The 14,718-nt window shown below is 36.6% G+C and overlaps 2 protein-coding genes across 7 annotated transcripts in view; one reads left to right on the forward strand and one right to left on the reverse strand.

Moving 5' to 3' along the window:
- Positions 1–1,502: 1,502 nt before the first annotated feature.
- On the reverse strand, positions 1,503–14,216 carry CCDC127 (coiled-coil domain containing 127). 5 transcript variants are annotated; one of them, XM_051969778.1, is made up of 5 exons: positions 14,069–14,216; positions 10,234–10,357; positions 8,657–8,832; positions 8,131–8,261; positions 1,503–5,244 (listed from the first exon to the last, which is right to left on the reverse strand). In XM_051969778.1, exons 3-5 carry the CDS (start codon positions 8,710–8,712, stop codon positions 4,583–4,585), a joined length of 849 nt encoding a protein of 282 aa, XP_051825738.1. In that variant the 5' UTR covers positions 8,713–8,832; positions 10,234–10,357; positions 14,069–14,216; the 3' UTR covers positions 1,503–4,582. The 5 variants fall into 5 exon arrangements, with proteins under 5 accessions (XP_051825738.1, XP_051825739.1, XP_051825741.1 ...); XM_051969779.1 differs by lacking the exon at positions 14,069–14,216 and adding an exon at positions 13,627–14,052; XM_051969781.1 differs by lacking the exon at positions 8,657–8,832.
- SDHA (succinate dehydrogenase complex flavoprotein subunit A) overlaps positions 14,216–14,718 on the forward strand; it is a 46,995-nt gene continuing 46,492 nt past the window's right edge. Inside the window, exon 1 of one of the 2 annotated variants that reach the window (XM_051969775.1) lies at positions 14,216–14,489. In XM_051969775.1, the coding sequence (XP_051825735.1) occupies positions 14,427–14,489 (63 nt within the window). In that variant the 5' untranslated portion in view covers positions 14,216–14,426. The remainder of the gene's footprint in view (positions 14,490–14,718) is intronic. The other variant, XM_051969774.1, reaches the window with a different exon arrangement.

The following is a 14,718-nucleotide window of genomic DNA, read 5'->3' on the forward strand; positions in this document are numbered from 1 at the left end:
CTGATATAGTATGAAGTGAACAGAACCAGAATTTATACAACTTATAAAAATAATTCATTATATGTTTATATGTATTATAATTTACAATAATTTTTAACAATATTATAGACAAAACAATTTTGAAATACTGGAGAATTCTATAACAATCAATTATAATTGTAGCAGATTAGCAAATCAAGAATATTAATCATCTGCTCCTGGGAAGTGGACTCAAGATTAAGAGTAAAGCATTTTTATATAACCATTATAAAGTTTGATTTGACTATGCATATTTCTTTCAAAGTTTTTTTTTTTTTTTTAATTGGGACTGAGGAGAGAAATGTTAAGTTGCAATTGTATATATATATGTACACATATATTTTAAAGACTTGAGAAAGTAACTATCATTTATCTGGTGCTTCAAGCTTTATAGAGCTTTTCAAATTGCCTCATTTTATAGTCACAACAATCCCCCTTTTTTGTGTGTGGCAATTGGAATTAAGTGACTTGCCCAGGATCTTATAGCTAGGAAATGTTGCACTTGAGGCTGGATTTCAAAACAGGTTCTTCCAACTTCAGGGTTGGTGCTCTATCAGTCTACCTGCCCTGACAATCCCTTTTATAAATGAAGGAACTGAGACAGGTTAAAAGGCTTGCCCAGGGTCACATTGCTAGTAAGTAATAATGCAGGTATTCCTGATTCTAGGTCCAGTAGCTTCTTAAAACTTTTTGTACTTGCGACCCCTTTTTACCCAAGAAATTTTTATGTGACCCAGTAACAGGCATAAAAATAGGTATACAAATTAAACATTTACTGATAATAAATTGTAACTTTGTGACCCCCCCCACATTGTTATGAGGCCCCATATGGAGTAACAAACCATAATTTAAGAAGTTGGACATTTCTCTATCCAATGAGCAAACAAGCCCATTTTTCCTCCCTAGTACACCCAAGGCAGTAAATGAACTTTTGAAGGACTTTTATTGTTAAAAAGTAGGATAAGTAAGGTATTTAAAGGTAGACAATCCCTTGCTGAACTGGTTTTCTAAAAAGCCAAGGAAAGAAAGTAAGAAGTATGGAAGACCCAGAATAAGTGGCACTATAGAACATGTTTAGGAAGCAGAGAGAAAGATCACAGAATTTCAGAGTTCAGAGTCATGGAGTTGGCACTGTTCTGTGTGATAGTTAGTTAACCCTGTGAACAACTCAGGGAAGTATAGAGGTAGGATGGAGATTTTTGAATGAGAGGCAGAATCCAATTTGGAAAATTATCACAATAATCCATGTAAGAAGTAATGAGAAACTGAATTATGATAATAGTAGCAGTATCAAGAAGGCAGACTCAGTAAACATTTATCATAGAAGTAAATTTCAAAGCAATGGCAATCAAAATATTTACATAAAGCTGGAAAAAACACTTTCACCTTTATCTTTACAATGGATTCTTAGTTTATCTTAATAGATTATCTTAGTACTAAGCAATCAAATAAAAAAGCAAACACAAAATGAAAATAACAAAGAATAAAGATGACATGTTTTAATTAGCCACTTCTTGAAGAAAAAATACAAGTGCCTTAAGACTATAACAAATGTTCTTACACATATTTTCCTCTACAATATGACATCAGAGGCTATAATATTTGTAGTTGTTCCACTTTTAATGACATTTTAATTTGAACAGTGTATTAACCATTCTTAACTGACAAGGAGTTTAGGGAAAAAAAATTCCAAGACAAAAAATGTTATTTGAGAGAAAACATTATATAACTGCACAACTATCTACTTTTATTTTTGCTAACAGCAGGAGGTTAGTCCTGGTGCTCAGTCCTTTTATATCATAAAATTGGCCTGAATTGGACACTTTTATAACAGGGAAAGCTAAAAAACAGTCTGAACCACAAAGAAACCATTACCCTATATTATCCCCAAACCTCTTGACTTAAAAAGCCACATGCTTTGTTATTGTTTCCTCTCTCCCATTACCATTAAAGGATATTTTCCATAGTCTTCATTTTGATAATGTATCATCCTATCATCTGTAGCATGCCAGCAAGTCCACCTCAAAAGTTTTGAGTCATCACTGGCTCCATTTTCCTCTCCTGAGCTACAAAAGGGCTTTTTTCTTTTCTTTTCTTTTTTTTTTCTGCTAAATTTTTCTATATTATACTTGCCTGATCACTGTCTCAACTCTCAGGATCAAAATCACCAAGTTTTAAAGGATAGCTCTTCTATTGCCACTTGGTTTTGCAAAATGACTAGAAAAGTATTATTTGATCCACTGTTATATTCTTCTTTACTAATGAAAATGCTCATGTCACATATTTATTTTTATTGGATCATATAAATATCTCCTCATTACAAATGTTCTCTATGGAGGATAAGTAAAATATTGCCAATTCTCAATTAATCATGCTATTAGAGGGCAAGGAAAATCCAAATTATTTCTACCTGACTGTAAGACACTATTGTAGTTATTTTTTGTAGAAGCACACAATCATACTAATTTGTAATTACTGTCTTAATTTTGTTTTATTTGGGCTCCTCACTAAATTAATATGTACTCCATTAGCACATAGCTAGATTTGGGGGAAGGGAATAACTAAATGAAGATGGCATAGGATTAAAAAAAAATCATACTGGATCATCTAACAAAGTGATAAGCTAAAAATTGACTAATTTCTTTTCATTTATTGAAGAAAAGTAGAGTGAGGACAGATTGATAAAATGGAATGAACTAGATGACTCTAAGGTACCTTCCAACTCAAAAAGTGAGATTCTAATTGACTTGTTTCAAGGTTAAAAAACTAGTCAATTGAATTATTAACTAGAAAATCTCAGATACAAAACTTTAGGGCAGTGGTTCTCAAACTTTTGTTTTCAGTATCTTTATCCTATTAAAAATTATTGAGGATCTCTCCAAAGCGTTTTTGTTTATCTGGATTATATTTATAGACATTTACCATATTGAAAATGAAAACTATTTTTGAATTTGAAGACCTTCTAAAAGGGTTTCAGAGATCCCCAGGATTCTCTAGACCATACTTTGAGAACCACTGCTTTAGGAAATAGAGATTACAATGTGAAATTCTTGAGCACATCTACCTAAAGATATCAGCCTTATGCTAAGTGATACAACACAGTAATATGCAAGTGAGATTATGAACACTCAGGAAAATAAAAAGCACTAAGCCATTTAAAAAGCTATTATTTTCTAAAGCAAATTTTAATTCAATGCTTACCCAGAGTTCTATATATCATTCTAGAAATGCGCATGGTGAAAAACTTTCATAGTTATTTCTCGCCCCTTATACTAAAACCTGATGCCCTTTCTAAAAACAAAATAAAGCATGAACTTAGAGGAAGCTGATGATAATGGTTTAATACGGTTTGATAATGAACGAAAGAAAATAACAAGTCAAACCAAATCATTCTATGATTATGTCATAGTTGTAGAACACCTTAACAGCCCTTTTGTTGCTCTTCAGGAAAGCATTACTCTAAATATGAATTTAAATAATAAAGCACATATTTCTTACAGTTTCTCTTTTTTACCACATTTGGATATGAAATATGCTTAAGTGGAAGAACACCAACCAGATCTCTGGCTTGGCTATTTACTAGCCATGCTATTTGAAATTCAATAACCTTTCAGAGACTATTTCCTCATATATAAAATGAGAATCCTATCTGTCCTTATATTCAATAATCTTTCAGAGACTATTTCCTCATATATAAATTGAGAATCATATCTGTTCTTATAGAGTTGTTATAGCGATATTATATAAATATCAGAAGAATTCTTTTATAAAGTATAAAGTGCTCTCTATATAAAGTATGATTAAGATTCTTAAGGAACTATTTTTTGATAGTTCATGCTAGCACTAGTTTTCATATAACACTAATGACAACTAAAATCTGCTTACTGAATACAAACAATTCAAATCTCATTAAATAGTGCATAAATTTGGATACTGGAAGCATTGGAAAGTTTAAGAAACCTGATATAACTGTGTTAATATGATAAATAGTACTATTTTGCATTGTCAATTGCAGTATCATTCTACATAGAACCTGACAATTTTTAGATTTCATATTGGAGAAAATATGCTATGAGAATAAATGGTTTAAGGGAAACCATAATTTTTAAGAGAATGACAAAAATAGACTAACATTATTTATATTTAAAGTAAGGTAGTACTTTACTTAAGCACTAATCATTTTATCATTCTTTCCCAAAGCTAATCTGGTGGTAGGACAAAATAATGGTGTTCTATTATTTAATATTATCAATGGCACTGAACAAACTTCAGAGGATTGACAGCTTTTTAATAGCCTGAAAGTCAAGTATTTTAGGGAGATAATTTGTTGCCTCCTCAGGAAAGGAAAGGTAAAATGCAATTACCTTAAAAAGTTGGCAACCTTTAGAAGCATGCCAGCTAATCCACAAATACAGAGACATTCTGCTTTAATGGCAGTATATGTGGTAACAGCAGCAGTGAAAAAAGAAAGATATTGTGAAAACCAGAACCCCAGAATTCCGGTCTTGTTTTACGCCATTCATGGTAAATAAGAGAAGTCTTCCTTTTTTATGGTTTTTTTTTTTTATTTTTCTAATATGCATTTCTCCACTCTCTTAAATTTGTTTAATTCAACAGTTAGTTCCCAATATTTGAGATAGAGCCACATGAGCCTTCCATTATGACGTTTGTTGGAATTCCACATATCTCCACAATATGTGTCATGTTTAAATATATCTGTTAAACCAGATACCATTTCTAGGTCAGCAGCAACTGGATCAATGGATGCTCGAACCAACAGGGTTTTCTCGATTTCCAGGCGCTTGGTCCGAGGAAGAACCAGACTACAGTAGATATTCTGTCGTTCAATAAGTGCTTCTTCAAATTCTTTCAGCAAAAAGGCAGCCCTTTTTTGCCAGTTTTCTTCCTTTTCTAGGCAGTGCTGATAAACACTTTTCAAAGGTTGTAGCTGCTGCTTTTCTTGCATCACCTGTGCACGTTCCTGTTCCAGAAGTTTCCTTTCTTCTACTAATTTTCGACCCTGAGAGATGAGGGCTTCACGATAGCTAGTTGTTCTGTTATGTTCCTTTTCAAGCTCCACAGACAAATGAGCTACTGCACGACGGTTTTCTGAGATAATATCTCGATATTTAGCTTCAAGTTCCTGTTGGAAAGCAATTGTTTTTTGCTGGTATGCTTTTCTTTCTTTTTCTATTTCTTTTTGAGACTCTCTAGACCAAATCCAACCTAATATTAAAAAAAAGACAAAAACAACAATAAAAAAAAATTAGTGCTAAAGCTGTTTTATTTTTCCTTAAATAAAATAACATTCATCAAAAAGCAGAACCTAATGGCATATTTCAACAAAAGCTGAAGATTTTACTCTTTTTTTTTTTTTGCTTTAGATTCTACTACCACTTGGTTAACATTGACTCCAACATAAAACAGGCAAGATTAAAAATATATATAGCCAGGTTATTACTTATTTCTGTTCATGATCAGCTTATTACTATCTAAAGTCAAATTTATCCTATCCCAAGCAACCCAGCTGAGGTTACCAAAACCAAAGCAAACTTCTGGATGATTGTACTTTGAGATGACAATATCTCATAGGACTAGATGGCAATACAGATCAGAATCATCTGGACCTCAGAAACCATCCAGTCAACCCCCTCATTTTACAGATGAAACCATCAAAGCCCAAAGAAGTTAACTATAATAGAAGATCTAAAAAGGATCAGGATTCACATTTTCAGTACTATGAGATCAGCGTTGCTATTTACAACTGGCACTTACTGTCCTTTGTTATTATTCATTTATCCAGTTCATCCCAACTTTTATATTCAAACAGATTCCGCAAACTCAACATGCCCAAAGCTGAACTTGTTCACTTTATACAAAAAATGACTCCTTTGACTTCACTATCTCTGGGATTATTACCACCATTCATTTAGTCTACCATGTTGGAAATACAAATCTTTTCTCCCTACCATCTCACCTCTTATACCTAATAGTAACCAAATCCTGTCAATCCCACCTACACAATACACCTCGTACTGGTCCCTTCATTTCTATTCCTGTCGCCTACTTACTGCAGAAACCTCTTACCACTTATTAGAAATATGACAGTTGATTTTGCCATCCTTTCTCAAACTACTACAATAGTTTTCCTCAGGTAATAGTTTTGGCCATATTGCTAATCTAACTCAGTGGTTCTATAATGTTTACCAAATAAAGTTTAAAGTCCTTTGTAACATCCAATACCCTTCATAAAATTTCCAGTCTTATTTTATACTCAAAAGCTCTTTGCTTTAGTTAAAGTGGATTACTCTCTTAATTCCTCCAAAAAGCACTGTACATTCCTATATTTGATCACATGGTTCCCTATGCCTGGAATATCTTCCCTCTCCTCTTCACTTACTGAATTTCCATATATTTTTAAAATCTAAATAAAATTCTACTTCCATCATCAAGTCCTCCCTAATCTTTCCTGTCAATAAAAATCTTCCTCTATGAACTTCTCATAGCAAAAATTATGTAATCTTGTGCATTATGATCACCTATATTTGTACCTTACACTCTATTATAAACTCCCGATGGGCAAAAACATACCTTAGCTATACTTTGAATTTTTTTCATTACCTAAAATGAGGTTCTACAGAAAGCAGTTACATAATAAAGGTTTGCTGAATTAATGAGTGAACAAACCAATTACAAGCATACTATAAGGGAAAACAATAAACAATAGATAGTTGAAGCTTTGTGATTAATAAATCTTTGAAAACTAGAAGCTCATGTCCAATTCTGTTTCTTTCCCCCCTTCATTTCACATTGTAGATTTAGCAGCCCTGCCTGTTTTATAGTATCAGAATGACATTGTTTTGTAAACAGTAAATGCTTAATGCTTTTTGAATAGTTGAGTGACAAGGCAGCATGTAAAAAGCATTCTAAGAATGGGACAAAGTATCCTTATGAGTTCAGAACTTCTAGCTAACCCTTCTTAATCTTCCTATTCCCAAATGAGGGAACCATCTTCTTTCAAGTTCCTCTATATTGTAACTTCAGAGTAAACTCTCTAATTCTTCCTTTTACATCATTCCTAATACTCAATCAGTTGCCAAGTGATGTCATGTTTACAGCTGTACCTTTCTGGTACTACATACTTTGTATGTACTAAACGAAATGAGGTGAGATCTTTCAAGACAGTTGTGAAAATCGAGTAAGGCTTCATCTATTTCAAAGTTTGAGCAGGCCTGAAGGACTTTAAGCATTAAGTCAAGGGCATACTTAAAAGTGTCTCCTCCCTGCTATCCCCTCCCTGTTATCCCCCTAAATCCCCTTCTTGTTATCCTCCCAATTTCAACCAAACATGGGCAACTATGTACTTATTAGTCAAGTTCAATTTCTTGGGTAGTTCCCACGTTTAGAATGTAAGATCCTCAGCCAATAAGGAGGAGGGTCAGTGGTGGGAAGGGGATTTGCGTTAGGGATTAAAAGCATTGACCCTGCCCCCTATGGTGCTTGATGGGTAGGATGCCCGGATTCTCGAGAATATATAATGAACTTTGCTTTGCTTCTAAAGATCTCTCCAGCTTTTTTATTAAATGATTTCTGATCCACACAATACTATAAAGTACTTTTGTATAAAACACTTTTGTTCAGGCTCTCAACAACTGCTTAAGAAGTTCCAATGTCAAGTCATACTTGGGTTATCCCTCTACTTATTATAGTCTATTCCTGGAATACAGTTCCTTTTTACCTTTTCTTCACAGAATCTTTCGATTCTTTGAAAGCTCAAGAGTTCTATTCTGATTCCCTAGTTACTAATGTCCTCTTGAAAACTATACTTTGACATATTTTATATTTACTTTTCTGTGCATATATTTTTCTTCCCAATAGAAGTAAGCTCTTTGAAGAAAGGAACTATTCCATGAAGCTGCTACTCTTTAGCTAGGTCATCAACATTATCAGATTTTACTAAATTCAAAGGTGCATGGTCCATGTATTTCAACTATCAATTTCATTTGCTTTTACATCAGGACTAACGAGGAGCTCAGAAACAAAACAATCTCACTGAAGCAGTGTACAAAACTTTCAGCCCAGAAAATCCAAAACCTGAAAAATATAACTTACGAAAAGCCGCCAATCCCAGCATAGGAACCAGTAGTGCATAATTCCATCTGCTTCCATCACCACCCTCTGCCCTGGAATTAGGCCGGATATTCCAATGTGGAGGGTCATTTAAGTTATTCATGGAGATACACCTTTAAAAAAATAACATTATTGTTGTAAGAGGGATTCACAGAATTTCATAGTTAGAAGGGACCTCATTATTATCTTAAATTGCCTACAATATCACTCATAAGTGATCATCCACACTTTGCTTGAATACTTCCAATAATGGGGAAATAGATACTTTTCTAATGGTTGAAGATTTTTTCCCTTTTATCAAATCTAAATTTATTTATGCAATTCCCATCCAATTGTTCCAGTTCTATCTTCTGGAGATAAATCACAAAAAATTAATTCTTTTTTTCACATGACAGCCCTTCAAATACTTGAAATACCATGTCTTTTCTTCTCTGGGATAAGCAATTCCTCTTCTCAAAAGTAACCAAAATGTTTTTTTAACTAAAAGGAGAACCAAAAAAGATAATACCATTTCCTTGTCCTGATGCCGTCTGTGAGGAAATTAGATGCTTTGAAGAGTAGCATAAAGTCCTTTTGGCCAGCACCTTCCTCTTACTTGTCCCCAATCAAGGAGTTTGGACTAGGCTAGTTTTGACCAGAATAGGAGAACATGGAAGGTTCTCCTGATGCTTTAGTCTTGCAGATCTAAAGCAAAAAAATCCCTGAAAGTAAGTTGAAATGCAAGAGGACTTCTTAACTGGTATTACTGCCTCAACTTTTTCATCTAGACCATATGTCCCCCCTTTCCCCACATTTTTCCTATTTCTTCATTTCAAAGAAATTCTTACATTGATTGGAAAGCAGTCCCAGTTGTGAAATTCAATTTCCTGGTAAATATTCTTATAATACATTCTTAACTCTAAGCTCAACTTTCTTTAATCTCTAGGGGAGGGGTCCCTCTCACTACAAATTCTGAATACTGGGCAAAGTAATACTGCCCTCCCTGTTCATCTTAGGGTCTCAAACACTTAAGTAATTACTTTGTGGGGTAAATACAAATACAAAAGTTTAAGTCTCTTCAAGGACTTTATTTTCTATTGGGGATATGGGGTAACCAAAGGAAATGGGATAAACCATGTTCACAAATAATACAAGATGTATTTTCCAATTATCCCTCAATTCTAGGGACTTGTCTCTATTAAATATTTTCAATTATCAGTTTGTCTGAGGCAACTATCCATTCACTAATTAAGGCTAGGTAATAAAGTCCTAATAGTGTATTGCCATATCAAAGTTTTTATACAGTTTTATAACTCTTTGGGCATAGTTTACAGATTGCGCTCCAAAAATGGTTGAACCAGTTCACAGTGTATTAGTGTTCCAATTTTTCCATATTCTCTCAAACATGTAATTTTTCTCTTCTAACATTTATTCAATCTGATAGGTATGAAATGGTATCTAAAAGATGTTTTAATTTGCATTTCTATAATCAATAATGATTTATAGCATTTTTTCATTTGTGTATATATATATATATATCCCTACATATTTGAGATATGAGACCTTTACCCAAGAAATTATCTATAAATCTCCCCTTCCTCCCCAATTTTCTGCTTTTATTCTAATCTATGCTGGTTTTATTTCTTCTTCTTCCTGATATCATGGTCCTTTTGAACAAATTATGATAATTATTTCCAATTTTTCTTTATATAGCTTATTTGTACAGAATGGTTTGCATATAATCTCCTTTATTAAGTTGTTAGTTCCCTGACTTTTTAACCTTCCTTTTTATCCCTAGTGTTTACTTAGCACAGTGCCTGGCACACATTACAAGCAAAGTAAATATTTATTGACTGACTATATAAAACAAATACAAAGTAATGGGGGGTAGAGGGAGACCACAGAAATAATATGGGGGAATCAAGAAAAGTTTTCCTGAAGGAGGCTGCAACTTGAGCTGAGTCTTAAACAGAGTTAGGGATTCCCAAGTAGAGATAAGAACATTTAAGTCATGAGAGAAAGCCAATGCAAAAGTACACAGAGAGACTGGAGACAGAATGTCATGTGAAAAACATAAATTAGAGTAGTCTTAATGAGACAGAGTACCTGAGGTGTAAAAATGTATGTTGAGGTTGTTCAATGGTGTTCCAACTCTCTGTGAGTTTGAGGTTTTCTTGGCAATGATATTGGTTTGCATTTCCTTCTCCAGATCATTTAATAGATGAGGATGCTGTGGCAAACAAGGAAAAGTGACTTGCCCAGGGTCAACACAGCTAATAACTGGCCTCAGACAGAGCTGAATTCTGAAAGAGGTTTTTTTTTGACTCCCAAGTCTGGCACTCTATTCACCATGTCACTTAGCTGCCTAGTCCTAGGCAACTGATGACCCAATTCATAGACTGGAGGTGGGGGTGCGGGGGTGGGGAAGGGAAGTACTGAACAAAAGGCTCTTTATTGTTAAATTCTCCTTTATCTTTTAAACTAAAAACAATACTCTAAGATTCCTAAATATAAGATATATCTAGCAGTTCAGCAAACAGTTATACCTTGTTTCTCTACTAATAACAGATGCCTCAAATTATAAGGAATATCCTTATCACATACCAAATATAACTTTCATACCAAATATAACTTTTTCTGCATAAAAGAAAAAAGCTGGGAAGTCATCTTAAGTGAGTTGCCCCATGTGTCCCTTCAAATTGCATTGGACAAAAAACTTTATGAGTGGCAGCACATCCTGTAACCTCCATCAGCTATATATGAAGAAAATCTTTCATAATTTTACATAAATATTCTGGGTTTTCCCTTCCCTAGATAATCACTTATCTAAAGATGTTATGTGCCAAATACAGGAAGGAAAATGATTGGGAGAGCTTGATCAATTGCTCCTTTGATTACAAAAAAAGCTTTGCAAACTCACAGAAAATTAATGGAGCCTTTTTAATTGAGCCAGGTAATTAATTTGGTATGAGTGGAGAGAGGATGAGTGAGAAAGACTGAGGATAAAGAACAATACATTTTGATAACTGACTGAACATGATGGGGCAGAAGGGGAGAGTATGATAAATAAAAGTAAAAAATGAAGGATAAATCCAGAATTGCCAAAATGAGTATCAAAAGGAACGGTAGTGTGCTGGAACAGAAATAAGGAAGTTAGGAGAAAGGGCATATTTGGGGAGAAAAAATAATGACTTGTTTTGGACATTTTGAGTAAGATACTTATGAGCTGCTGAAATAACTGAAATGTTGAAAACATAGATTTGGGAGTGATCTGCATAAGAGACAGGTCAAAATATGAAGCTGTGAGAAAAAACTAAGAGTATAGCGACAGACATGGGGATGGCCTAGAGCAGAATCTTGGATTATACTCGGGAACTGGAAGATAATAGGGAAGAAAAAAATTATGTATGATGACCCTGTGAAGGGAACTAGAGGGGTTATGAACAGAGAAGCGGAATAAAAACTCAGGGAGAAGTACAAAACACAGCATATGAATTCTCCTCTGGCTAAATCTTCCCTTCTTTAGAAGGGCTCTTTTACTGTGAAGAATACCATCATTTTCCCAGTCAGTAGAGCCTACAATTTTCCTGTCATTCCAAATATCCAATGCATTGAAGTCCTTTCTTTGACCTTAACAGCCTGGCCCTTTTCAACTTTCCCAATGTTCTTCCACTTTACTCCCTAATACATACTCTCTGATCCAGCTTTATTGGCCACAGTGTCCTCCTGCACATAATGCACTCCATTTTCTGTTTCTGTGCTATTTCACTTGCTGTCTCCCAAGTCTGGAATGTTTTTCCTACTAATCCCTGCCTCTCGGTTTTCCTGGATTCCTTCAATTCAGCTTAAATTTCATCTATTCTATCAAAATGCTCTATAGACACCCAAAACTCAAATATTCAAAAGAGAACTCATTCTTTTCCTCCTACCACTCATCTGTCATTCTGACTTTCCTATTACTATTGAGGGTATCACCATGGTGCTATCAAGTCAGGTTTGTACACTTGAAGATATCTTCAACTCTTCAATGGTATTACCATTAAAATACAATATCTAACAGCTGCTAAATCTCATTAATTCTATTTCTACTACTTTTTTGTCCATTCTCTTTATACAGCACTCATTATTTCTTTCCTATACAAAGTCTCCTAACCAACCTTTTTGAGTCTAATTCATTATCTACACATCAAAGAACCGACTTAAGTTTTTGCCCTTCTTTGTAATCTCAGCAGTGCCTCACTTAATGATGAATAATTTTGCTTTTCCCATAAAAGCCTGCCCTTTCAAATGGCTATAGACCATGGTATAGGATGATGAGAGGTACAAGGAAAAATAAAGAGATTTGGCATGAAAAGGCTCAGGTTCAAATCCTAACTGCCACTTATGTGTAATCTTGGAAGTGACTTAGTTTAATGGGAAGTCTCTATGATCCCTTTCTGATCTACATCTATGACCCTATAACTTTTTTTTTTTTTTTTTGGTCTGAGCCAATTGGGGTTAAGTGACTTGCCCAGAGTCACACAGCTAGGAAGTGTTAAAAGTGTCTGAGGTCCAATTGATAAATGACGTACAGAAGCAGCTACACCCAAAGAAAGAGCACTGGGAAACTAATGTGAACTGTCTGCATTTTTGTTTTTCTTCCCGGGTTATTTATACCTTCTGAATCCAATTCTCCCTGTGAAACAAGAGAACTGTTCGGTTCTGCCAACATATATTATATATCTAGGATATACTGCAACATGTCTAACATATATAGGACTGCTTGCCATCTAGGGGAGGGGGTGAAGGGAGGGAGGGGAAAAATCGGAACAGAAGCAAGTGCAAGGGATAATGTTGTAAAAAAAAAAAAATTACCCTGGCATGGATTCTGTCAATATAAAGTAATTATTAAATAAAAATAAAAAAAAAAAAGTGTCTGAGGTCACATTTGAATTCAGGTCCTCCTAGGTGCCCCGAAGATAACTTCTTAAGTAATCTTCCATTACTCCCACGTATACTAAAGTCTCAACAAACTGGACCTCTCTCCAGCAGTCTTTATTTATATCCAGCTGGATGCCTTTATTTATGGGTCCTCTCTAAGCTTTCCAGCTTGTGGTATTTCTTTGCACATTTCCTTCAAAGCCCTGCTTTCCTTCAAAGCCCACGTGCTGCTATGACTTCATTAACACCTCTCGGCCAGGATCAATCCACTTACAAGACCAGTCACAGTCCCCAAGCAGTCAGGATAGCCACCTCATCCATTAAAGCCTTGAGCGATGGAAACACCTTCACACTAAGGAGTTCTTGGTAGAAATTTTTTGATAGCTTTAGTTTTGACCCCTCCAGGAAAAGAATCTTCCTAAAACTTATTACACACCTGTAGGCCAGTAAAAAATACTGAATATATACTCTTCTCCCATGAGTCAGGCTCATAACTATAAACATTGATTATTGTTCTGTAACCCCAGATATTTCCCCAGGGCTTTCTGAGCCTGGAATGAATGGAGTAACTTTCATTACCTAGAAATCTGATTCACTCTGAAGGCACAGATGGCACTCCCCTACGGCACCTCCATCTCCATGAGAGCCCAGCTCGATTCTGCCGCTCAGTGTTAAGTATAAAATAAGGATTTAATTAATTTAAATGGCTGTAGAAATGAACTGGCACCAACAAGGAACATGGTGTGAGGCCACGTGAAAATCCTCCGCCTAAAGACAAAAGTGGGTGCAATAAACCCACTCTTCCTCCACGTGGATTTTAAGGCGGTGATTGTACCCCTAAAGCTGTCATTTTAATCCCTTCAAATCCGCGCCTGGAGCAGCAGCACGTGGTCAGGGTCACGGGGGTCCTGAGGGCGTCAGCGGGGCAAGGCCTAGGCCCGCCCGGCAGCTTTGGGGGTCGGGACAGCCTGGGCGGAGGAAAAAGGGGAAATGGAGCTACCCGGGCTGCGGGAAGACTCACCCGGGCAGGTAGAATCCCGGATCGCGACCTCTCGTTCGCCACTGCCGCCACCGCGGTCGCTCACACCTCTAAAGAAGCTCGCGCGCAAAACCGTCCCCGGTGGGGTCTTGGCGGCTGCTGAGAGGAGGCACGCGAATGACTCTCGCGAGGAGAAGCCGCGAGAGTTTGGGTCCCGTCAATATCTAATCTTCCACCTCCCGCGGCTTTGCCCTTTTCGCCGAATTCGGGGGGGCGCTTCCTCGGGGCTGCCCCTCCCTCCCTGGAGGCGGAGCCTCGGCGCGCAGACGCACTGGCGAGTGGTGTGTGGGGGGGTGGGGAAGTGTTCCACACGGGCTGTTTCGGGTTCCTGAAAGGAGACATGTCGGGGATTAGCGTAGCTGCGCGGCTGCTGCTTGGCCGGCGACTAGCTCTGACCCGAGCGGTGAGTCCGCGGTGAGACCCCGGGGGACAGAAGGCAACGGGGGAGACCCGGCAGGGCTAAAGGCTTGCGGGCTCGCCCGCTCCGATCGATTGGAATGGAGCCGGCATCGCCTTCAGGCCCTGATGGGAAGCATCCCAAGGGGAAGCCCGAAGGGCCGGCGGGGGAGTGGGGCACGAGAGTCCCGGGGGGGGTCCAGAGCCGGTCTCTACGACGCTGCGGGGGTGGCGGC

This window comes from Antechinus flavipes, chromosome 1, assembly GCF_016432865.1.
Source record: "Antechinus flavipes isolate AdamAnt ecotype Samford, QLD, Australia chromosome 1, AdamAnt_v2, whole genome shotgun sequence".
NCBI lineage: Eukaryota > Metazoa > Chordata > Mammalia > Dasyuromorphia > Dasyuridae > Antechinus > Antechinus flavipes.